We start from the raw sequence: 25078 nt of genomic DNA, 5'->3' as shown, positions 1-25078 counted from the left end.
GGTTGCTTTTGAAGAAATAAAACATGACAGTCAGAAGGTAGTTAAAAACCAACGTGTTTCAATACATGAGATAATGTTGCAGTCAATGACTACAGGCTAATTAGCTTCTTCTCATCTCCTGGATTAAGTTACTTATGTGTAAGTAAACCATTTCAGAATCCCCAAAACAGGTTTGGATATTTGCAGTGGATTTGGGCAACCTGACATGCTCACAGTAGCGTGAAGAAGTAGGTGTTCTGTCTTTACACGAGAAGCAAATAAAACCTCACCCTGGGTATGTGCAGTAACACAAATGTATGTCATACCAATTTCCTTTTGTATCTTCTTACTCCAGTTGACAAGAGTCAGATGTAACAGAAATGGTTAATCTGGAAAACAGTGTCAACAGGATAAATTTTTTCTCTGCTTTCGTATTTCCTGCACATATAATCCCGGAACCTGCTGATCCTATTTCTCCTGGCCGTACTTTTCTATGTGCTCTTTTCCCTATTTCTCTTCCTCTGGCTTTGTGCAGCTCATTGTATAGAAGTGTACACATACCTACCTTTGCTTTGTTCTTCTGTAAGGAAAAGAAACTACAATAATAAATGAAGTCTGGTAGGTGGAATGAAGGTGGAAATAACGTTGCAGAGCACGTCATGTTTGTGACTGAAGGCTACTTAGTGGTAGATCTGTGTTTATTTTCCAAGTATCTTGGTTGCTGCTGGCTCGCTTTTACCTCTTCCACACTGTAAAAAAATATAGTAATAATCTTCATGCAGTAAATACAAGGGTGGCATTTTATGGCTTTAAAAAATATTGAAAGAGAAACTGCTTCTTTATACTGAAAACATCGTAAAATAATAATAATAAAAAAAAATTTGATCCATCAGAAATAACAATTGAGATCAAAAGACTAATGCTCGTGAGAGGAAAAACTTGTAATTTGAAATGTTGAATTGAAATTTTCTTTCTACATTCAATGTGAGAGCCTTAATTGCCAGGTTGTTGATTAGTCGCAGGTTGGTATAACACAATCTCTGCTCGTGGAATTTATTCCACTTTGTGCAGTTTCAGTGAAATCTCCGATGTGAGTGGGCTTGCTCAGGCGTGTCCCTTAGGTGGGACATTGCAGTAGCATCATGAAAGGGCGCACAGACCTTTGCTGAGGTTGGGAAACAGCTGTTGCAATAGTGGAGATGCTGGTTGATGCCTGTAGCAAAGTTTCAACCTCACTGGTCTGTCTTCATGGTGTTATTCTGAGATGGTGTTCAGAAAGTGTTGATAATGGGTTGTATTCTTGAAGGTGAAATGGAAGGGGATGGCCAAACCGTGAATGTGGGTAAGGGTTGTGCAGGGAGACATGGGAGTAGCTTCAGTGGTAGAAATGGGTCTTTCAGTTTCAATTTATGCTTAGCAACCATTGTAAAGAAATTATGAGGAGGTCATGGTCCAGTCCTTTCTGTAGAAGGACACCAGTCAGGAGTAGAAAGCGGATCTTGGTGTAAATCAGTGGAAGGAATTGAGACTTAAGGTCTCCGGAAAGAAGGAAGGGAAGCCAGCAGGCGGGCTGGAAAATGCATGAAGATTTGAAATGCTGTGAGCAGATGCACTAAAGGGGCAAGACCCAAGAGGGCGTGTGTGGGGACCACCAGTTCATCTATTTCTCTTGAGGAATTTGAGCCAAAGCTGGAAAAGCAATGAGGTGAGGGGCTGTCCTAGCTCACCGTGGGCCTGGAGGGCTCTTAACACCCTTGTCCAGACTGTGCTGCCGGACAGAAAACCTCAGCAACACAACCACCCCTCTGACCACTGCTGCCCATGCCTGCACGTCCTCATGGTCTTTGGAATGAATCAGCATTAAAAAGCAGAGTTTTATTTTTTTCTGCCTGAACCTCTCCCCTTTTTTACCCTACCCAAACTGGCACTGAGCAGTTGAAATCATGACAAATACAGAGACTTATTTGTATTGAGGGCAAAGCTGTTTGTTTCTGAATGGAGAGAAGGATTTTGGGGGAGAGCTTTGTGCTAGTTTATAATGAAACAAAACTGCGTGTTTACATAAGGAAAAGGAACTAGAGAAGTTTTAACACTGGTATTGTGTTTGAAAACCAGTTTTTAATCTTTATTAAATGTCTGTAGAGCAAACCTTATATATGATGCTTGGTGTTAGAGATGGCATGGGTGGGCTTTTGAGGTCTCTGGTTTGAATCATTACCCCTGTGTAATATGCCATGGGCCAGCCATGTGTGATACTCTGGACAAGGATAAGCCCAGCTGGCTCATATTAGCAGAAACCAACACTTCTTTCTGTCAGCTGTTGAGTGATAGTCCTTTCTGTGTTGCTCTTGTTGCCAAGTCTGCTTTCCAGAACCCCTAAGGACTTGCTGGATGTTGTCAGGAGCAGCGATTTTTCACACTTGTGTTCTTTGCGACCATCTCAAACTTACCCTTACTTTCCAAGTGTCAAACTGTTTTCTTCATCAGCCAACAAGAACATTTCAGTTGAATTCATATGGTAAAAGAAATCTGGGAAGTTCTTCCTGCCTGTTCTGGAGAAAGCTGCATTCCAGACGTTGTGGGATGGGTGTGCGAAAGGGAAAGTATTTTGGTGCATGTGATATATTTTTATTTTTAACAGCTTAAGAAAGTACATGAGCAAGAATGCAGAATTTCAGCTCCTGAGAACCAGAAACTGAAATGGCTCCAGGAGCTGTGGGCCATGGGGAAAACTCAGTGAACTTCTGCATGTAAGAGATACTTCCCTAGTGCTACACTGGAATTTCTCCTGTCCAAAAAATGTGACCTGTGCACAGTGCAGAGAGAGCCCAACATGTGCAGAGACACTGAGGAGGAAAACAAATGCAGGGGGAGGTGTGTTGGGGGGAAGTACATGTATTTAGGCAGTGAAATGGTGAACAGTTGGCATTGACTCGAACTGCATAGCATGGTTTGGTCCAGAAGGGTTTGTCAGACCCCGTCTGACTGAGAGCTTGTAAACAGTGCTCTTGGCTCTTCTCATCTTAGGGCAACAAAGATGCTGAAGGGAGTGGAGCATCTCCCGTGTGAGGAAAGGCTGAGGGAACTGGGGCTCTTTAACTTGGAGAAGACGAGACTGAGGGGTGACCTCATTAATGTTTACAGATATCTAAAGGGTGAGTGTCAGGAGGATGGAGCCAGGCTCTTCTGGGTGACAACCAGTGATAGGACAAGGGGCAATGGGTGCAAACTGGAAAACAAAAAGTTCCACTTAAATTTGAGAAGAAACTTCTTCCTGGTGAGGGTGTCAGAGCCTGGCCCAGGCTGCCCAGGGAGGCTGTGGAGTCTCCTTCTCTGCAGACATTCAAACCCGCCTGGACACCTTCCTGTGGAACCTCAGCTGGGTGTTCCTGCTCCATGGGGGGATTGCACTGGATGAGCTTTCCAGGTCCCTTCCCGTCCCTGACATTCTGGGATTCTGTGATCTTGTCTTTGGCTTGATTGATCTTACTGAAGAGCAATGGTTTTGCAGTAACAATATCAATAAGGATTTTATTTCTTGAAGCATGGCACTTTATTTTACAGTTCCTTATATATTCAAGAAATGTGCATGTATTAAATTTGATTTGCCTGTAAGCCTATAAAATATTGGCTTTGCATTAGTTTGAACATAAAAGCATTCAACTGACCATTCTTAGCATAAATTCAAATGACCTTGGTTTGAATTTACTGGTATTATTGTCTGGATTTTTGTTTTCCTTACTAATACTCAGTCTCTCATTCATCCTTCTCGATCAACCCTTGTAATCTGTGAGTGCATTTGTATTTTATTGTGCATGCAGAATTCCAGGTGACTGCATTTGAAACACAACCTGGGTAGAGCCATTGCAAATGTGAACAAGGTGCTGAACGCTGAATTGCAGAGGGGATGTGTGAGGAGTCTCTTGGTCCAGGGACATAAGTCCAACCCTAGAGAGACAGACGTAACCGCTCCAGAGAGACAGACACTTGAACTGGGGATGATTTGCAAATAATGTGCAAAAACTCCAGTGTTTCGTGGGAGTGCAGGTCACTGAGCGCGTTGTCTAAATGAATGTTGCTTGATGCGCTTGGCTGTGCTTCTCTATAATGTATTTACATAAGTGCACCCAAAATAAATTACATTCTGATTACTTCATCACCGCACAGTTATTGTAATTGAGAAGATGGTCAGAGAAGCGTCGCTAAGAAATTAACAGGAGCCTGAAGGATTTGATTAATAAGGAAAATTACTCGAAGGTGCTGAGGGTGACGGAGGGATGGAACATAATACACTATAAATATTTGAAGAACAAAAATATGAAGAGGGATTACTCAAGCCAGAAGGAAGGTGAAACTCGAGAGGTATGTAGTAAATGTGAGGAAGAACATTCCTGGCAGTGAGATGTTTTGCACTGTGTGTGCAGAACCTCAGAGGGGTACTTGACCAACAGCGCGTCTTAAAACTAAACAGAACGGACAAGGAATAACAGCCTATAGCAGACAATCCTTTCTGGCACGGCAGGAGGTGATGAGTGACTTGGACATTCATGGCAAGATTAAGTACTGATAACATGGCTGGTGCTCTATTTTAAAGTCGAGGTGTCACGTGCAAGTGGGAACATATTAGCTAATTACATATTAGCTATGATTGTGTCTCAGACCTGTCTCTTTGCTCCTCAGCGCTGTGGCTGTCAGAGACGTGTGACGAGTCCCAAATCGGTGCTGCGGGAGGAACCCAGCGCTGGCGGCTCCATCAGTTCTGCTGCAGGGTAAGAGCAACAACCACTTATGTCTGCTCAGCACACTTAGAGAAAGCATCTGTGTAAGACAACTTGAGCAACTTCCACACGCAAACCAGTAGGATTGCAGAGTAAGCGTGCAGCCAAATCATACAGCCATGGATAAGTTCTCTTCAACGTTCTCTCCCCGGAATTTGGGGAATAACGTTTCCCTTGATCCAACCAGTCTCCTGCCACAGCTCCGCTCTTCCCTCCTTCAGCAACCTCCTCTCAGTTGATTCCATGCTATCAGGCAGCATAAAATAAAAAAGGATAAATTCAGGTCTGTGTGATACATCTTTGTTTCCCAGTTGTCCGAACTCCTCTGCAGAGACACATCCCAGTAGATATACAAAACTCTCTTCAGTATTTAGTATAAATTCAATATTGTCAGCAAGAAAGATCACTTACAACGCTCGCATTGTATTTTACTTTTAGTGAAGTCATTACTGGAGTCATAGCTTTTATTTATATTAACATTTTGTTAACTGTAACCTAATAGAGATGCAAAATGCATGAAATCAATTACCTACAGATTTAAGGAGCGTAGGTACATAAAGGAAATTTTCTGATTTACATTCACATTTGTTGGATACAGACCTTGCATTAGTCTGAACATGAAAGCATTCAATTGACTCTGTTTAATTCCCTTTATTAATTTCTGTTATCGTTTTCCTCGCCTCTTTATTTCCGTTTTAAAATGCTTGGATCCCAGTTAGAAAATTCCCTTAAGTCGTAACAATTTCAAATTATAAGGTTTATTAAAAAGTATCATTTGGGTTCTAAGAGCTTATTAGTTAAAACTTACGTTCCAAGATAATCTTCAACTTCATGGAAGGATTTCAGGCTTTTTAAAAATATTTTTGTTTCTGGTTTTCATTAATTTGTAACTTGAGAAGTGTGGAAAGCCTCTTACTCAGTAGACCGAACTTTTTGAAACATGCCCAAGCTTATGGGCTTTTTTGAGAACGGAAAAGCACATCAACTTATTATTTGCAGTATTCTGTCCAAAATACTGAGCACTCTGTATAGAAATGCTAATCAAATTAGATCTGGTAGGAATACAATTTTTTCCTGCACTGTCTTGTTGTGAACCAGATTTCCATAATGCTTTTATGTTGTTATTGTAAGCCGTTGCTGAACTGCAGAGAACCTCAGGGTTCCAAATAGTGGCAACTGCGAAGCATTTGGGAAACTTGGTTGTTGGATGTTTGTGGGTTTGGTTGGGGTTTTTTGGTTGGTTGGAGTTTTTTTTTTTTTGGGTAACTGGCCATGGACATTATGCATATTCTGTAACTTCACTGACAAAGAAGCAAAAGTGACTCAGTAAATTATCTGGAGGTCTGTCCTGCGAGTGAGTTGTGTGACGGGCTGCGAACACTGCCGTGCTGCTCTTGTGCGGATTTCCATGCAGTGCAAGTGGTTTGGGTTGTGTTGCTGGCTAATTAACCTCTTCCCCATCACACAGAACAAACAAGCAGAGCTTGGTCACTTCGGTCTCCTGGGACTTTTATTCCTGCCAACCTCTGGGGACCTGCACTGAAAAGAGCCCCGTGTTTGCTTTGTAGGAGCCTCGCTATCCTACTTCTCCTCTAAACTTCATCACATTTCTTTCAGATTCCGTACCAGAATCATTTGAGATTGTGTCTCCTCAGATGAAGCTTCTTGGTTCAAGGAGAAGCAGCAGCTCTGCTGTCTGTCTGGTGAGTAAACCTGGTGTACAGCAGGACATTACACACACTCAGCACCCTGCTCTTTGGAGCCGTGTGGCCTCTTTTGTGTGCACATTGCAGAGTGAGGATCAGGCCAGTGTGGCTTGTAGCCTTTAAATCTTTTGAAACTTGGATCTCTGATGCATTGAATACTCTGCAGCAGTTGCAGAGCAAGGTTTAAATTTAAGAATGCGAGTTTTTGCTTCCACGGGCTTCACTGGGTCTTCTGTGTGTCGAATTTAGTAAATACTGAAGTGATGAGTTAGGAGCTTGGAGGCCGGGGCTCCTGCACCAAACAGTACAGCCCTGAGTCCCCAGGACAGCTGACAATCCTAAAACCCATAAGGGTTTATTTTTAAAAAGGGAAAAACTCATAAATAATGCATGTGGTCAAATCAATCGTGCACATTCGGAACATCAGTTAATCACAGAAAGAGAATCAGGCTGTGTACTATGCTTTAATGTTCACTATTGGGAAATTAGGGGGGGAAGAGGCCCCTCGTGTTCATTTTTTGACAGTAACAAGCAGCAACAGCAGCTGTAGTTGGCCAGGGCAGGGGCTTGTGCTGTGAGATCACTCTGGAAAACAGAATTAGTAATGGATCGAAGTTGTGAAGTTGTGGTCTGACCCAGGGCTGTGTCACGAGAATTTTCAAGAGAAGATTTTTCAAATGTGCTCCTAAGCGCTCATCATCTAATGAGACAGAATAAAGAATAATTCTGTAGGGAAAGAGTGAATAAGAACATGATGGATATGCCACACCACTCAGTTTGACAGTACTTGGGCAGAAAAATCTGTTTCTAAAAGGCATTGGGGGTACGTATATTGGTGTGCTTAAGTGATATATGCGATGTCTGGATAATCCAAGTTTTTCTGTCTGCTGGAGGTCTTTACTGCTTGAACTCCTCAGCTGATACAGTGAAAACAGATTTGGGTGGGATTTTATTGTTTGTATATGGTTTGTTTTTTGTTTTGTTTCATTTTGTTTTAAACCAAGTGGGTTATTTGGGCTTCCTTCATGACAGTTAGTTGTACATGCTAACTGGGAGCAATCTGATAGGTAGATCTTTAATCTGTAACCGTGCTTGGTGCCAGCAGAAACCAAGGAAGCCCACAGCTGAGGGTGTTGTCTGCTGTTACACCTGCAGGCAGTGAAATCTTTGGGGATTAAGGACAAAAACCCACCAGGACCTCACTGCATCATATGGAAAACAGGCTGTAAGTGACTTTCCCAGCATGTGGCTGAAAGTCCCTTGGCACAGCAGAGAGTTGTCATGGATACTCCAGCTCTGGGACGCTATAAAGCCCGTCATTTGTTACATTTATAAAATCTTCAACGCTTTAAAATCTGCTCTCAGTACCATTACAAATCTACATCAAAGCAGATGGTACGATGCTACAAGAATAACCTATTTACCTCCTCAGGTGCGGTGAGGACTTGGTTACTTGTGAAGCTCCAGCAGTGCCCATGAGCCACCACCTGAGCTCTATTGGGACACTCTGATGTAAATAAAGGTAATATTGCCATGGTTTCACTAGAGATCCCTCACTGCTGTGCATGTGTGACTGCCTTTATCAGTCTGAAGTGTTCGCTTAATTGATGTAAATGACATTGGCTGATAAGCCCAACCTGCAACCCCAGAACTGTTCTGTAGATTTTGGAAGTTGGGGCAAATGCCAGGATAAAAGGTTGGCTTGGTCATTTGCTCCATGGTAAAGATGTGGGGAGAAATTGTCTTCATGTTAAAGCTGCACACTAGAGAGTATAAGGAAAGTTGAAAATAAGCCCCATAATTAACCTGCCTTGTCTTTGGAGTGGGTCTGTGTTTCATAGCCTGGCAAACGCTACCCTATTTCCCTGCTTAATTGCCAATTAGTGCAATAGATCTCTATACATCTCTCTCGAATTAGTTTTAGCTGTGTGCTGACAGATCACAAGGACAAGCCAGCTGAACAGAGAGTGGATCCTGAAAGGCAACTTCTTTGATATTTACTTAAATATTCAAGGTCTTGCCTAGGGCCTGTTGAAGATAAGAATTTTTCTTGCAGCCATCCCTGCATTAAGCCCTTATTCTATAGATGCAATGTATTTTGCAGGAGCACTCAGTTATCTCTGGCTTTGTCCTGTGCTGTCTGTGATGTTATATTCTGCACCCGAGTCAAATGCTGCACTGCTTTTTTCCACCTCTTATGCAGAATATTTGTCTGGTCTATCTCAAGTGAAGGTGAGCAACAATATAATATTAGAGGGGATTAGGCAGGGGGCAAACCCTCCCTTCATGCTGTCAAAAAAATATATCGTGTTGGTGGTTTTGAACTTTAAGTGCAGGCCTAAATACAGGAAGTCAGCATTTCTTTCCATCAGTGACTGAATTGAACTTGGATGAATCATTGATTGTATTTTTTTTTTGCAGGAGAGATGTACTAAATTGCATCAAAGAACATCTGTGCCACAAAATCAAAAGTAATGGGTTGTATATGCGCTTATAGAAAATGGCCTGGTCTTATTCAGAATGATAGTAATAAATACTAAAAGCTACACATCCCTCTAGGAGATAAGACGGATGTGTAAAAAGAGCTCTAATTGCAAGTTTTGCTGCTAAAAACCTGTGCTGGTCTCTGGCGACTCCGCTGAGGTTGGTAGCGGTAGAACAATGTTGTGTTCAGAAGGGAATCAGCTTCTTGAGGTTTTGGTGCAGAAGCTGGGAATGACCCAGTGTAAAGGTGCAAAATCCTCTTGTAAAGCAAGAGGCAACTTTCTAAGAACAGTAACTTTTATAAAATAGTTGTGCGGTTTTGGACTTTGAGGGGTTGCAGCATTTTTTCTTGAACATCCGGGGGAAACGGTAAAGCTGTCCTCGTGATGGGGTTGAAAAAGTGATGATGGTACATCTGCACTTCAATGGATCTCCAGTCGTTAGCTTCAGCCTCAGGTACACTCACTTTTCAAGGAGAATAAATCAAAAATGCTTAAAAGTTTTAGATACGCTGAAGGCAACACCCACCTTGTGTGTAGTTAAACACATCAAAAGGGAAGGAGAGCTTGATCATAATGAAGTTCAGGAACTTAAGAAATTATAGAGGTCACTTTGAATCCCATTAGCCCCAAGCAAAACTGTTTTGAGGCATTTTAGTTTTCTGACCTTCTTTGTACACATTTGAAAGCCACAGCTTTTTTACCTAAAGAAGATTAAACAGCTTTTTAACATCTGCTGTGTTCATAGTGTGTAGGAAGAGCTATTGGTTTGGGTTGCTATTAAGATGGATGGGTTTTTACTTGATTTGGAAGAGGTGTTTAAATATCCTTTGGTTTATGTTTGTGTTCTATTATACTCTGAAAGTGGTGGTGGTGGGGGAAGTACCTTGCTTTAATTTAGTGACTTCCATTCAAAAGGAACAAATGCTTTAAAAACAAAGCACACCCACATCTAGAGGTCAGCTCTGCAGGTGTAAGTGGCAACATCTGTTTAACAGCAAGCAGCAACTCTGTGTCATGATGGTACAGAAGTATTTCAAGACAATGGAAAACTGGGAAAAATTAGGGGCTAAAAACACCCAGGGATACCAGGACTTGGCACATCCATACTTGCCTCCCTGTTGGCTACTGGGTCAGACTCATCCCAGCCTGAACTGGTACCTCAGACCTGTGAGAGTTCTTTGATCTGGAAAGGAGGGTGAAGTGGGCCCTGTATCAGGGGCCTGAGAGAGGCACCTGGATCTTTGGAAGCGCAGTCTGCTCCAGAAAGAAGCTTGTCATTTAGGTAAGGGGACTATGTATGAACACATTGTGCTGGCAATCGTCACTGTGCGATGGCATCTTTGATTCGATGAGTAGCATGTTTTGAGATGATGGTGGCTTCTGGAGTCTTCTCCTCTGCAGATATTCAAACCCGCCTGGACACCTTCCTGTGTAACCTCATCTGGGTGTTCCTGCTCCAGCGGGGGGATTGCACTGGATGAGCTTTCGAGGTCCCTTCCACTCCCTGACATTCTGGGATTCTGAGGAACTTAGACTCCAAATGAAAAAGGTCTCAACTGGAGCAAGCAGCTGTAGTTCAGAACTGGGGAAATTGTAAGTAACCAGAGGCTGTTCATAATGAACAGGACCATATTCCTGGAGAAAGGTGCCAGGCACAGGGCCAGGGAGGCGCAGGTGAGAAGGACTGAGAAGAGTCCAGCACTGCAATTCTTAACCCTTTGTTTTTATTCTTCCATGCTTCCTGGCCTCAAGTTGCACCAGGGGAGGTTTAGATTGGCTATTAGGAAAAAATTCTTCCCGCAAAGGGCTGTGGGGCATCGGAACAGGCTGTCCAGGGCAGTGGTGGAGTCACCATCCCTGGAGGGGTTTAAAAGGTGTCTAAACGAGGTTCTCAGGGACATGGATCAATGCTAGAATTGGGTTATGGTTGGACTTGGTGATCTTGAGCATTTCTTCCAACTGAAATGATTCTATGATTCTTTTCTCTGATTCTAGTTTTTCTTTTCCTTTGGCTCTTCATCTGACCTCAGTCAGCAGAAACCATCTGACCGCCTATGATGTGTGGAAAGCCCCTGCACTTGGCAGCTGATTGTGATGGTGTTACCAGGTCTCTCCCCTACAACAGAGCTCCCAGCAGCAGAAGGCGCTGACCTTTCGGTGCAACTGGCTCCAATCCAGTGGAGGAGCTGGGTTCCCTTACCGCTGCAGCTTCCAGCCTCAGGTGGGTTTTCCTCCCCAGGGACTCTCATTCTGAACACAAATATGAATTCAGGGTTGTATTTTGCTCAGTTTATTAATTCCCCAGGGAGCATCTCATAGGGAAGAAGAGCGGACACTGAAGGGGACATGGTGGTGTTTGCAGTACACTCTAGTGCTGCTAATTACAACCAGCGTTGCAGCGCTCTGATTGCTTGACGTTCACATAAATTCCCACTTGGGGTTTCTAACCCAGGAATACGGCCTTCCTGCTTGAAACAACCTCGCAATCAGATATGGAGAAACTCCTCTGGAGAAATAACTGTGGATTTTTGAACTTCAGATGAGAAGCCAGTTGCTGAATCTCTTATTTATTTGAATTTCCCTCAACTTTAATAAGAGATTGAACTGAGAAGAGGATGCAGAGATTCAGCCTAAGGTTTCTGGGACTCAGATTTGCTGTTGCCTGATATACATTGCCTTGCATGAGTCAATTAGCCTGTGTCGAGGATCAGTTTTTCTTCCTGTTTTATATGTACATGATTTGCTCAGAGCTTGCCTCTGCTGGGATTAAGGAATTGCTTCTTTGTGAACATAATTCCAGTGATGAGTATAAAACTGAAGTTGAGCAGAGCTTTGTTTCATGTCTGGGCTCTGATAAAGGTAAATTACAGCAGTGGTTCTCTGGGCAGGTTATCTGCACGTGTAGGATGCTCCTGCTGAGGAGCAGGAGGCTGATGCGTCTGTGTCCAGATGCTTTTGTATCCCCCATTTTTTGGGACAGGATTCACGTACAGCTGGATGGGGCTTTAAATGCAGGTTTGAACTTCTTGGAATATTCTTGTTGTCAAAACTGGCAGGACAGATCATACTTCTCTCAACTTTAATGAGTGTAGCACATCAGAGTTTGGTGTGCTTTGTCTCAGGGATGAAAGCTTTTCTAGCTCAGCATATTTGCTAAGATCTCCTCTGCTGTCTCAATAAGGAGATTAGTTGAGGAAATAAGTTTTGCTCCCTTAGGAACTGTGGTGTGTTGCCAGTTTGTAAATACACAGATGCCATCACAAGAAAAAAAAAAATCAAAATATTATATCAAGCTGTGATGTCTGAAATGCTGTTTTATGTTCTAAAAGACTCTTACTTTGATATTGAAGGCTTAGATGTCACAAAAGTGAATGTGTATGATTTAATTTTTGCGGGGCTACAGCTAAAGAGAGTGGTAAGATTCTAATGGTAGTTAATGTTAGTAAAAACCAAACCAAAACATCTTCCCAGTGTAAACTTCATGCTGTATTTTCTGGAGTATGTTAGCTAGTCTAAGTCCTCAAGAGGGGGGAAATAGGAACATAACCACCCCTCTGTAGCCTCAGACTAGCCTGGATAATTGCACATCTCCTTTTGCTTTAGCTCTTAGCTTGACTGTCCCAGATGATTTTATTCTTATGCTCAGTTGGAGGAGAGGGAAGCTGCCAAATATTTTAACGTAGCTTTATATTTGTCACGAGAAGCTTGGCTTGGAGAAACAGATTCCACAGTTTTGTTTTACATGGAAAAGGATAAATGTGCAGTGCTGTGAGTGCCATGAGTTGGCTCAAATTATCTGATGCTTGAGTTTTCTTTCGAATGGCAGCGCAGCACGAGCCTTCTGCAGCACTGTGCCCAAAACTCAGGGGCAGGTTGGCCTGTTGGTGCACGAGATGTCACCTGGACAGTGGCCTTGGGGACTTCGTCTCCTGCCTTTCTGCTTCTCTCTTACCAAGCAGTGGGTCACTGCTGAGTTACTTCTGGCGCTGCTTTATTAGTTTCCCTTGTTCACCTCATTTTTTTCCTCTGAAGTGTGGAGGGAAAAGAAAAAATATGATTTGCACTAATTTTCAAGAACTGATGCAAAATATCACTGTTGATACATGAGAAAATGAGGCTGTGTGAATCTATGAGAAACTGTGGTGCAAACATGTGGGTGATTCAGCAGAAACAATAAATTTAATGAACATATGGCATGTATTTTCACAGAATCACAGAATTGGCTAGGTTGGAAAAGACCTCAGAGATCATCAAGTCCAACCCTTGGTCCAACTTCAGCCCATTTACTAGATCATGGCACTAAGAGCCATGTCCAATCTCAGTTTAAAAACCTCCAGGGACGGTGAGTCCACCACCTCCCTGGGCAGCCATTCCAATGCCTGATCACTCTCTCCGTAAAGAACTTTTGATGCCATCACTGGCACCTACAAAAGGTCGCTGCCGCAGCGTTGACATAGGGTTGGTGGTTTTGGCCTTTATTGTCTTTTTTTCCAGTTGCATGCAGGAACAATATTGCAGAAATTAATACATGCGGTGGCTGCCAAGCTAATCCAGGCTGTTGTCTGCGTCCAGTATATCGACTGCAAGCTCTGCTGATGCTGCTGCACCATGTCCCAGCGTGCTGCTGTTTGTCCCCAGCCCTCCTTGCCACGTCCCCCGGTCCCCGGGCTAAAAAGCTTCAACACTTGAGGTCACTGCACTGCAAGGGACTCTGCTGTTTTCTGCCACTCCAGCACCCCCAGGTAAAAAGCCCAGACTCTCCTTGCAGAAATATTTCAATGGTTTGAGTTGGTGATATTCATCAGGAAATGTAGATCTGGGGAGAAGAGTGAGAACCTTTCTCTGCCTCATGTTTTTAGAAGTCATAAATAATACAGTATAACTTAAACTTTCCTGGAAAGCACTTTTGTGCGATCTCAGCATTTGTTACCCTAATTTATTATCTCTGTAAAGTATCTTGTTTTCTTATAGATTTGTTTTCCTTTTCCCAGTAATTCCCTGAGCCTGTCAGTGAGTAACACTGTATATATAATAAAGGGCTTGGCAATTAAAAAACAAACAAACAAAAACACCCAGAAAAAGCTTTGGGATTTGGTTATTCAAATCATGGGTTTGTCCCTGTGGAGCGTCTGCAACTGAAACAAGTAAAATCTCTCAGGTTTCACGTGGGGACAGAGCCTTTTGGGGAGGAGGAGGGTCTGGATGAAGAATCTTGGGGCTGGACTCTCCTACTCTCACTATATGATGCTTGGGAGATCTCAGCACATTGTTAAGAAATGAAGATTTGATGTCCAAGAAGCCCCGCTTTAGTCTGTCAGATTAATTAATGTTACAGGCATGATCCTTTACTAAAAGTGCCGATATGAGAGAATTTAATAGGTAGTTCAAGCTGATGAACCAGGAGGCCGTTCCCTGTGCTGTGAAGTGCTCTGTGGCAGTAGGAAGCTGTTGAAGTGATGGTGAAAAATGGGGTTTACCTGGGGTTACAGGGGTAGCTGAACAGTGTTGGGTGTTCAGTGGCATCACTGGTTTGGACTTCAGCATTCTCTGAGTATGTAAAGCCACAGAGAGAACCAGGCAGGCGAAGCAGCAAATTAAGAAGAAAATATTCAACCACCTTGGACAAGTTAACATGCACGAGACAAATACATACATGAACTGTGCAGATCAAAACCAAGTACTTGATAATGTCTGAATTATGCTGCTCTTTTAGGGATTTGTGCTGAACTGTGAGGTTCCTCCCGGGCTGATTGCCTCAGGTGTAGCTCCCGCCTCACGCTTTCTGCTCTGAACAGAACCAAGACATTGCAGTCACAGACTCTTCATAAATGACCACCCAAGTCTGCTTCTGATGGGTTTAGACATTAACAGATCAGGATTTACCCAAGTAGGGGTGGGCAGGGAGGTACTAAAATCTTCCTTTCCTGTTGGTGTCAGTTTCTGTTCACTCTGAAGAGCTGTGATGTTATTGCCCTCGTGCATCTCTGAGCCATGGGCATGAAATGTGGAATTATAGGGATTGCTGTTGGTCTTTCCTGCGTTGGTGGAAGTTTCTCCTGTGACCTCTATGGGTCTAGGCTGGAGATGTGCTGTAAACGCCGGTAGGTAGCAGATACCACCTGGTGTTGGAGTCAGCACGTGAACCCTCAGGCTGCTGACAAGTGTGGCAGCTCTTTAATAATCACGGAGTCATGCGGATCCAGGATTTGGAAGAGGGTTAAAGCTGCCAAGTGGTAAACCACTGTAATTATAATGGATGCACTAGAGGTGCGTTGCACCTGATACCCTTACAGAAGACCACGCTTTGCTGCTCTTATCCATAACCTGTTAAAAGTTACTTCGTGATCAGTTCCAGGAGTATAAATGGGCTTTACTAGGTAGAGCGCTACCTAGTATAAATAAAGATGTCAAATAATAGTCCATAACAAAAATCCAGATAATGAGTGAAGAACTATGGCTTTCACGGTGTACCTAAGTGCCTTATATCTAATATGCCATAAAAGTGTTGCATTTTATAGCCATGGCTTATATTGAAGGTGAGTGATGTTACATTTCTTAGCCTCCAGTATTCCCTTCAAATGTGCCTTGATCCCCAGCTATATACCACCAATTGCAGAGCCCAGCAAGGTTTTCATTTAAGGACCATATGGGAAAAATATCTGAGAGGTTGACCTGTCACTTATTAATGACACCTTATGAAATTGTCCTTTTGTTTGTCTTTGCCTAGGTGTTCTTACCTTCCCTTGAAATTTAACTCTTCTCCCCCGGACAAGCCGATATCATTGCTTGTTTGCTGGGGAAATGAAAAAGATCCGTCTGCTGGGGGTTCAGCTTCAGGTAGCGGTAGCACATGAGATCCCTGATAAGGCTCTTGGTCTTGTGAAAGTGCCCTTGGTGATGCAGATGAAAGGTAGATCAGTATGGAAAACATGACGAAGACATTCTTTCTAAACAGAATACTTACATATACACATAAATATATACATAAAGTTGTTCCAGGCGCTGGCAGCTTTTTAAAGGAGCAGGGAAAACTTTTTTTCAGAGAAACACCACATCAAGAGGCTTATTTGCCTCAGCATAGTCTCTGGTAATAATAAGCTACACCTACAAGAAAAGCTGAAAGCTTTGCCTACAAGCCTTCCTCCTTGCTAATGCAGCTGAAAGACCATTCATTATCCCACCCCAGGTGGAGTTTAAACACAGATCCTTTCCAGACTCCCTGCACCAAAAAAGAGAGATTCAGGCATGCTCTTGTTCAGCAGCAGAATCAACTACGCACAGAAATATTTTAGCCTTTCTGTGCTCATTTCTGTGTAGGACCACCCATGCTATAGGTATATAGACTGTTTTCTTTGAGTGGTCAGTTGATGTGCTTATTCAGATATTTTACAGAAAACTGCTTTGCATGATGAGTGGTTTTTAACACCAAGTCTAATTGTCAAAGGTTCATGAATAATTGATAGATAATAGCCATGAATAGCCTCAGTATGATCAGTTAATATGAGCTAGAGAATTGTCATTTCTATAAGCAGCTCTATCAAGTTATTAGAGTTCATTTGAATAACCATTTTTTAAACATTAACTTAGTTAAAATTAACTCTTATATATAGTATGTCAAAATTTATTTTCTTCCCTGATTGAATTATAGTCCACGTTAATGTTGTGACCTTGTAGCTGTTCATCACAAGTGATCTCATGAGCCGGAATGGAACTAGATCAAGAGCAAGACAACTCAAACCCAGACTTGTACATACTGGTTACTCGTGTGATTCAGTTCAGTGAGCTACTCTAGGGAAATTTTAAATCTGGGGCTTAAGTGGTTTTGAGTTATACACAGGTATCATCTTGGCCATTTGCAAATGAATGATTAACAAGCTATAATCTGTACCTTCAGGTTCCTATTGCACTGCCAAGACTATCCACACAAATTATATCTTTGCCAGCAATTCACAAACACAAGAATTAAATCTAGGAAATGGTGTTTTCTTATTCACTGAATTGGTTGGTGTGAGTAACATTTCTCCCCTGCCTTTACCAGTCAGATGCTTTATTCCAAACCCCAGCACTTGGGATCCCAGTTCTCCCAGCACTTCCTGGTGCGGTACGTTTTCTCTAAATGAGCGGAGCCACCAGCTTCAACAGGACTGTCCATGTGCTTGGGCCCAGGTGTGCTTAAGCATCAGGATTCTCAATAAAGTCATTTTTTGCTGTGTACATCTGACTCCAAAGGCCATTTGGTGCCTGCAGGGCTCTGGAGACCAGGCTTTCCAGCTGTGCTCTGTAACTGGTGAGCTTGAGGCCTGAAGTCCTTAATTTCAATTATCTTGAGAGGTGCTGTAGCCAGACTGCAATTTGTATGTGGCACCTTGCTCTCTGTTAATCCCGAGAAGTGATAGCTGGTGTGCTCGGTGCACTACTTAGCCTATTGAATTTAACCTATTGAGTAGTTTCTTGTGATCCTGTCTGTGATTCCTCTTTCATCTGTAGTGAACTACAGGCAGCTTAGTAGCTAAACTGAGAGAGTAGCTTTTCTGTTTTGTTTTTTCTTGGTGGTTTGTTGTTGTTCGGGTTTTTATTTTTGCTTTTTTTGTGTGTTTTGGTTTTGTTGTTTGTTTTTCATATATGTAGTTCTGAAGTGCCCTGCTCAGTTTTTACTTGATGCAATTTTGTACAGTCAGAATGAACCCATCCATGCAGTTTTCCCATTCAAGATGACCCCAAAGCCTCATGTAAAGATCAGAGTTACACCACTGCGCTGATAAGTTGCAGGTCCAACACTTGCTGGTGCAGAAGCACAAGAGCAGCAACACTCTTTGTTGAAGATACTGGTCCCTCTTCTCTTCAAAAAGGTTTGAGGTTAGTGCATCTTTTGGGGTGTGGGGAAGAAATCATTGCATTTTCCAGAGAAATATTTTCCAGAGAAATATCAGCCTGGGTATTAGCCTTTCTGCAGTAATCACTCTGTGCAGAAAATACAAATGCCCTGTCTGGGCCGCAAATAAACCCACACTGGAGCAGTGTTGCAGCCGGTTTCATCAGCCATTTCTGTTCTCTCTAACAGCAGATTTGAGCACACAGCCACAAGCCGGGGCTCGCCTTGCATCATGCTTGTGTCTTCCATTTCTCCAATGCTTTGAGTCGCTTTATCATGACTTCGCTCTAAATATTTAACCAAAGTACCTCTACCTTGTGCAAAGGTAACTCCTGCACCCCTCACCTGAAGCATTTGTCTGGTCTCTTCAAGTCATCTTGACCAGAAAATTCACTCTCCTGCTCTTTTCCATTTCATGACCTGCAGCCGTTGGCAAGAGGCAAGAACAAGACTGGGGACTCACAAAGGCCAGGAAAAGAAGTTATGAAACACATTTAGGCTTCAGCTTTACACACGAGATTCTGAAATTTGATTTCCCCCTTATATTCCTCAAACAAACACTGTTTATTCCCTGTCCTGCCATCCCACGCTGGCCTGGCCGTTCCTGGTGCAAAGCCCTGCAAAAATACCCAGGGAATTTAGGATTAATAGGTGCTCTTTAGTGTTCCCATCCACAAAATGGATATTGCTCATCTGAAGCTTAAGGAGCTTTAGAGCCATCAGCACTGACCATAAGGATATGGTGCCATAAAAAAAAAATGCAAAGGCTATTTATTGCTTATTATTTTTTATATGTAATATTTACTGCCTTCCTCTGCCTTCTTGTGTAACATAACAAATGCTGTTCCGCTTCCTAAAGATGTGTGGTAAATCAATTGTTCAACAGTTTTTTCAAGTGTCCTTACTTAATGTTAGTTTTCATGCTCACATTTTGGAAACTATGTAAAATATGCCTTAAATAGCAGAATAAAACAAATGCCAGAGCTCTTACAGCTTCTTCCACCTGCTCTCAGTGCAGAGTTGCCAAACAATTTCAGTGTTTTATAGCCTGTTGCCCCAAATCAAATTCTGTGTTGCTTTTGGTTTAAGGGCTAATAGCTTTTTGAAATATATTAGTGCTTTCTGGTGACAGATCCAAGATTAGCTGTTTATCCATAGTTCCAAGACAAATTCTATAATCCTGTGGCACAGTAAACTTTACGAGGAGTTTTACAAGCTTTCATGAGCGCGTCGTGTTTTAAAATGCTAAAGAAGCAGTTAAGGAGAGCAGAAAACAAAGTGCTGCGGTGTCTGTGTGTGATGTTTGCTGGTGTTTGAAGTGCGGCGGTGCTGGGGGTGAGGAGGAATGACTGTGGGACGTGCCGTGCGCTGGAAGCTTGAAACACTGCGGAACTGGTTTGCTGGAGACATATAGACCTTAATAGAACCAACGCCGAGAACGGCCTTAACTCATCCTCGAGCCAAAATTACTGACAAGCCCTGAGCCTGCACTTAGTGGCAACAGCACTGAGAGAATGGCGTCTGCTTGATTCACCGTCGCTGATTATTCACTTAACGTGATTTTTGAGGCAGCGTGGAGCAGGACGTTGCTCTGATCCCCGTCGTTGAGCGGGAGGTTCCGACAGGATGAGGAAAAGGCAGAAGATTCTGGGGTCACCCACCTTTTATTGCACGGTTGCAAACTGTGGGTGCAACTTGAGTGAATCTATCTCTTAATGCTTTATTTCTCTTCTGCATGGAGAACAAGGGAAACACCCAGGTGCTGCGATGCGACAGACCAAAGGAGAGAGAATTGATGGGCTCAGCGCAGCTTTTTTCCATTAAAAAATACTCTTCTCTGCAGGATCTTGGGCCCTAGATGTGGGTGTATGTTCCTTCAGGGGCTGCATTTCAGAGGCAAGGTCTAGCACATAATTCTCTCTCTGCTTCCTTAAAGATGTCATATCTGTCACCCACAACAAATGCTATTGTTGGAAAGAAAACAGAAAATCTTTCTGGCTGTTCTTCTGAAATGAAAGCAGCAATCTTCAAAGCTAAGAACAATCCCTTCAGGGTAACTCAATAACTACTTAGACCATATGAAAACAGACGGTTTGTACTTGTGAGGTATCAAGATTCGCAACTTTTATCAGGCTGGAGCTGCCTGTGGAGACATTTGTGTGTGGTAGTGGCTGGAATGGTGCCCCCCTGGGACAGCACTGGGATGTGCTTGGGGACAGGGATGGTTCCTTCATTCCTGCTTTTGTAACCGGGGACAGAATCACAGCTGATTTCATTGGACAGAGCAAGTTATAGGTCTTACTCAGCCTTGGGTTGTGCTTTCCTTCGCAGCTCCACTGTCCAGCACCTGCAGTGAGCAGAACTGACCCTGCTGAAGCTGCTGGTCCTCCTCCTGTGTCCTTGCTGTACGTATAACCCTGAGGAGAAAGCATAATACAGCCCGAACTCTGGCTTGTATCGTCCCAAATCTCCTACAGCAGCTTCACCCAGACATTAAACAAGAGGTAGGAGTAGAGTTTTGACCTGAATGACTTCCTAGCTGGGAATATTTGAAATAAAAAACAGGCTCCAACCTGAAAATTGTTGCTTTCAGGAGCTTCCACACTGGGCTTGTTGGTTTTGTGGACCCCACTTCCCAAACTAACCAACTACAGCTGGTGGCAGGGAATATTTCAGCAGCATTGCTGAGGATTTCAATGTGCTTTTTAGGGCTGCTTAAAGATACGAAGGTGGCAGCAGAGAATGCGAGTGTGTGTGCGAGAGGAGAGATCTGCTCAAGATCTCCCTTCCCACACAGGCTCCAGCTGTTTGGAGCAGCTCAGTGCATTGAGATTTACGTGCAGAATGAAGCTCTTGTAAAGCTGTAGCCCTCAGCTGGGGGTCTGACTGCCCTCAAAACTCAGCTCAGCCCAGGAATGCCCAACAAATGAACAGCAAAGCTGGAGTAAAATCCAGTTTGGTGGTTTTTTCCCTCCACACCTTTCGTTGAACTCCCCAGGGATACACAGCACCTTGTATTTTATTTAGCTATGAGGTACCACTGAGACATGCACTTGGTATGTTTTGGGAGCTGGTAAAACAGTCGATACGCAGACTTCCCCATAATACAACAAAAGGCCACCCAACAGGGAAATTCAATTCCTTACTTCAATGTGTAAACATACAGCTGTCTGTTTCCTGACCTACTTGTGTTTCTAAATGTTAAGAAGTGCTTTGAAGTACTGCTTTTTTGCTGGGATGCAGACCTCTTCAAATTTTCATGAGAAGCATATTTTAAGCTCTGTAAAAAAACTTTATTCCTATCAATAATATTGAATTAGTGTGGTGCAGTACACAAACTGGCTTTCATTAAGCAGTTGGTGCAATCTGTGGTACGTCTTTATTGGGAGGTTTAGATTTGTAAGGTTCAAATAGTGTATTATTTCCAGATGGTGAGCCCACCATTCAGAATCACAGCAGAAAAACTGCCCTAGTATGACAGTAACAGAGGTTAAGCACAAATCCAGTGCAAGAAATATCTTGATTGTCTAAAACAAAAAAATGAAAAGACATAAAGCAGAAAGTATTTGTGCACACTGGCTTGTAATTCACAGCAATTTTGGTTTGTTTTCTTTATTTAAGATAGCGCTGCAGTACTTCAGGAGCTCCCAAGGAAAGAAAAATGCAGGTCTCAGTTTTCCATTGACACCTGTGGCTGCATCACAACCAAGCCTTAAACACTGGATCTTCAGTCTCTGACCCTGAATCGCTTGTTGGGATGAGCTGTGAATTGCACCCAGAGGAGCCCATGGGCTCAGAGGAGGCTTTGAGGCTTGACCTGAACCTGACTACTTGGTATAAGCAGAGGAGAAGAAATTATTCTTGAGCATGAGCTGTAGCATCTACAAAGTCCTCAGAGCAAGGCTTACCAAGCAGAAGAGCAGGAATACTCCATGTCCAGGATCTCTTCTGTGGTAAGAGAGGCCAGATTGCTCCAGGAAGCAAGATCAGGCGTTTAGAGAGAAAACTAAACCCTGAAAGGATTTATTATATTTAAGCAAATTGACTTGTTGTCTACGTTTTCTTTGCACTATGGGATCTGCCCTTGTGACAGTCACGAGAAAGGCGGCCCCAGTGCTAACTGGAACAGGGACAGGTTGCAAATTGGTGCTGGGGATCTTTGGGGATTTTCCTGCTTTCTGCTGGTGCAGACGTACGGCAGTGCTGATGAACTGGTCAGCTCGGTGTGATGGCCCTGAACTTCAGAGAGCGGTGGCGAACTGAGCTCTTGTGCTAAAGGCTCTTGGTTTGATGCTGGGCATCTTGGCTTTGTCAGCTCTTGACTTCCCTGGGAACTTAAAACCCCCTTTTCCAAAGGTCTTTGGGTATCTTTTCATTTGCACATAACATGATAACAGTGTTCCCTGGCTCAAATGAGATGTTGGGAAGGTCTATGTGATAATTAGGTGCTGAAATAATATGAGCCATTTAGATGTCTTCTGTAATGAAAAGAAACAAGTGGGAGATTTTTTTCTAGTTGCACCAAAAGTCAATATTTAAAACATATTTTCTTAATTTTTCAATCATTTGTCAAGATTGCAGTGAACTTGCTCTTCCCCTTCCCCCCCCACCCCACCCCAATTTTTTGACAAGCTGAAACTTTTCTAACCAGCTTTAATAAGAACAGAGTAGAATGGAAGAGACTATTTTGGTTGGAAGGAAAATGATCTAAGAATTAGATTCTGATCATCAAGCTGAATACTAAAGTTCAAAGCAGCAAAACTGCAGAGTAGTTGAGCTCTAAGCTCTGATTTTGCTTTTTCTGTGTGAGTTCGTTCTTTTCTGAACTCAGTCAAGAGTCGAAGCCATTCTAGAAGCTTTAGAAATGCTGTTCCTGAAAGATACTTAACGATAACCATTGCAGAGATGTCTTTTTAATATCCTTTAGGGAATGATAAAGCAATTTCATAAGCTAAAAGTACAATAAGTTGCTTGTGTTTTCGCAGCGTTTGCCCGATGTATCAGTGATGCGCTGTGCCTGCTCACAGCCTGAGCGTAAAAAGGCATGAGAATCTGAATAGAGTCATTGTGATATAGAACTAAATATGTTCCCAAACTTTGAAGATAAAACTGAAGAAAGTTACTTTCGTGCAGTAGTTGTTGAGTAGTGGAAGAAAAACTAAAGGCTGGAGATAAAGAGTTCACCCCGTGACGTTAAATACTTGCCTGAATTACTGTCAAAAATGAAGCCAGAGAGAGCAGACAATGTGCCATCAACTCTTTAATACTAGATTCTGAAAAAAATCTTATTTTTGTAGGTGCTTAGTCGTTTCACAAGATTGGGCTTCACATGAGCAATAAACTGAGGATCCAGAGAACTGTGACGTGTTGGTGATGTGGGCACCGCTGTGTGTTCTGGAACAGTGTGGGGCTGCAGAAGCTGTTTGGACGTCACGGAGCAGCTTCCTGCACAGAGGAAAACACCTCAGTGAGGAACAAAGAGCCCAAGGGTGATATTGAGCCTTGAATTCACCTGACCCGATGAGGAAGGACCTTCTCAGAGGTCAAAGAAACACAATTAAAACTGAATAACTGGGAAAACTCGAAAGCATGAGAGAAAAAAATGAAGGATGAGTAACTCCTGGGTGCCACCTCAAGCCTGAAAACAAAGGAGAAACTGAATTGCACTGGAAACACTCCAGCCAGAACTGTAAGATTTTGAGGAAACAGCTCATGGCTTCGAATTGAACCCTCGTGGTTTGTTGTTCTGTTTGTGTTTTTTCCCCCCTGTCTTGCAGATAATGGTTTTCATATGGGGATTCAAAGACACAGAGATTAATGCAGTCCAAGCCAATTGATCTAAGAAGACCTCAACATATACTTGCTTAGGCTGGTGTTTCCAAAGCTGGCAGTGTGGGTGTTCAGAGCTTTGCCTCGTCCCCTGAAGAACACACCACGCTGGCAGCAGCTCCAGAAAGTAGCAAGAAACCAAGTTTTTCTGCCTGGTTTACACCTACCAGAACACACAGAGTCTGCCCGCAATGCGTCATGGTGTCCTACTCCCATCATAGACGTCCAAAGTGATCAGAACAACTTCTGGAAACCAAGTTATTTTGGTACGTTTAATTCTTCTTTGTAACTGGCAGCTAGTGTTCGCTGTATTTTAAGGAGCAGAGATTTTTAGCTAAAGGATTAGTGCGTCATTAATCATTCCATTGAATATTCATTATTTAATGGAATTTCTCTCCCCGCCCAGAAGGAGAGAAGCAATTATTTTGGCTGGCACTTGAGAAGCGCGTGTGTGCTGTTGGTAGAACTCCACTGCACTGGGCAAAAATAGAATTTTTCTGTTAGGCTTGCAAACTGATCTTCTCTCCCCAATACTGATAAATACCCTTGATTTATTCTTCTCCTCTATTTAGCCACAATGTTTCATGCTTTTTTTGGTAGGAATGTACTGACAGTGGGAAAAAAAAAAAAATGAAAAAAGAAAAAACCTAAACCCTGAACACTGCAGCGGGTGTTGAGCTTCTTGGTGAAACCCAGATTGGGAGAGTGGGGTTTTGACAAACCTTCTTAATGTTTATGGCAAGCTACCATTTTGTATTTATCTAAATTTTCTGAATAAAAGAAATTGAGGGAAAATTGTTGTTGCTGCTCCAAGTAGCCCAGTGGCAGGAGCCCTGTGGAATGTTCAGTGTCACAAACCCGTTTAAGAGAGGCAGATGGTTTTTTCCAGGGTGCTTCTCCACCCGAAAAAGCCAGTGCTGATTCACAGAATCCCAGAATGTCAGGGGTTGAAGGGCCCTGGAAAGCTCATCCAGTGCAATCCCCCCATGGAGCAGGAACACCCAGCTGAGGTTCCACAGGAAGGTGTCCAGGCGGGTTTGAATGTCTGCAGAGAAGGAGACTCCACAACCTCCCTGGGCAGCCTGGGCCAGGCTCTGCCACCCTCACCAGGAACAAGTTTCTTCTCAAATTTAAGTGGAACCTCCTGTGTTCCAGTTTGCACCCATTGCCCCTGGTCCTGTTGTTGTTTGTCACTGTTGTTTGCCTGGCTCCATCCTCCTGACACTCCTCCTTTCCATATTGATCCCCATGAATGAGTCATCCCTCAGTCTCCTCCAGCTCCAGAGCCCCAGCTCCCTCAGCCTTTCCTCACACGGGAGATGCTCCACTCCCTTCAGCATCTTGGTGGCTGCGCTGGACTCTCTCCAGCAGTTCCCTGTCCTTCTGGAACTGAGGGGCCACAACTGGACACAATATTCCAGGTGTGGT

The 25078-nt window shown here is 43.1% G+C and overlaps 1 protein-coding gene and 1 long non-coding RNA gene across 6 annotated transcripts in view; both read left to right on the top strand.

Annotated features, from left to right (window-relative positions):
- GALNT17 (polypeptide N-acetylgalactosaminyltransferase 17) overlaps positions 1-25078 on the top strand; it is a 272817-nt gene that overhangs the window by 33981 nt on the left and 213758 nt on the right. For 3 of the 5 annotated variants that reach the window (XM_071816834.1, XM_071816837.1, XM_071816836.1), the window contains 3 exons: positions 4660-4748; positions 6375-6460; positions 7896-11170. In XM_071816834.1, coding sequence (XP_071672935.1) covers positions 11044-11170 — 127 coding nt within the window. In that variant the 5' untranslated portion in view covers positions 4660-4748; positions 6375-6460; positions 7896-11043. The remainder of the gene's footprint in view (positions 1-4659; positions 4749-6374; positions 6461-7895; positions 11171-25078) is intronic. The other 2 variants (XM_071816838.1, XM_071816835.1) reach the window with 2 other exon arrangements.
- Positions 17614-23813, top strand: LOC136110100 (uncharacterized). The gene is made up of 4 exons (XR_010652576.2): positions 17614-17805; positions 20153-20325; positions 21443-21774; positions 23119-23813. It is a non-coding gene; the product is annotated as an uncharacterized lncRNA (long non-coding RNA).

This window comes from Patagioenas fasciata, chromosome 19 (assembly GCF_037038585.1).
Source record: "Patagioenas fasciata isolate bPatFas1 chromosome 19, bPatFas1.hap1, whole genome shotgun sequence".
Classification (NCBI taxonomy): Eukaryota; Metazoa; Chordata; class Aves; order Columbiformes; family Columbidae; genus Patagioenas; species Patagioenas fasciata.
This window is presented reverse-complemented; position numbering and strand designations above follow the sequence as displayed.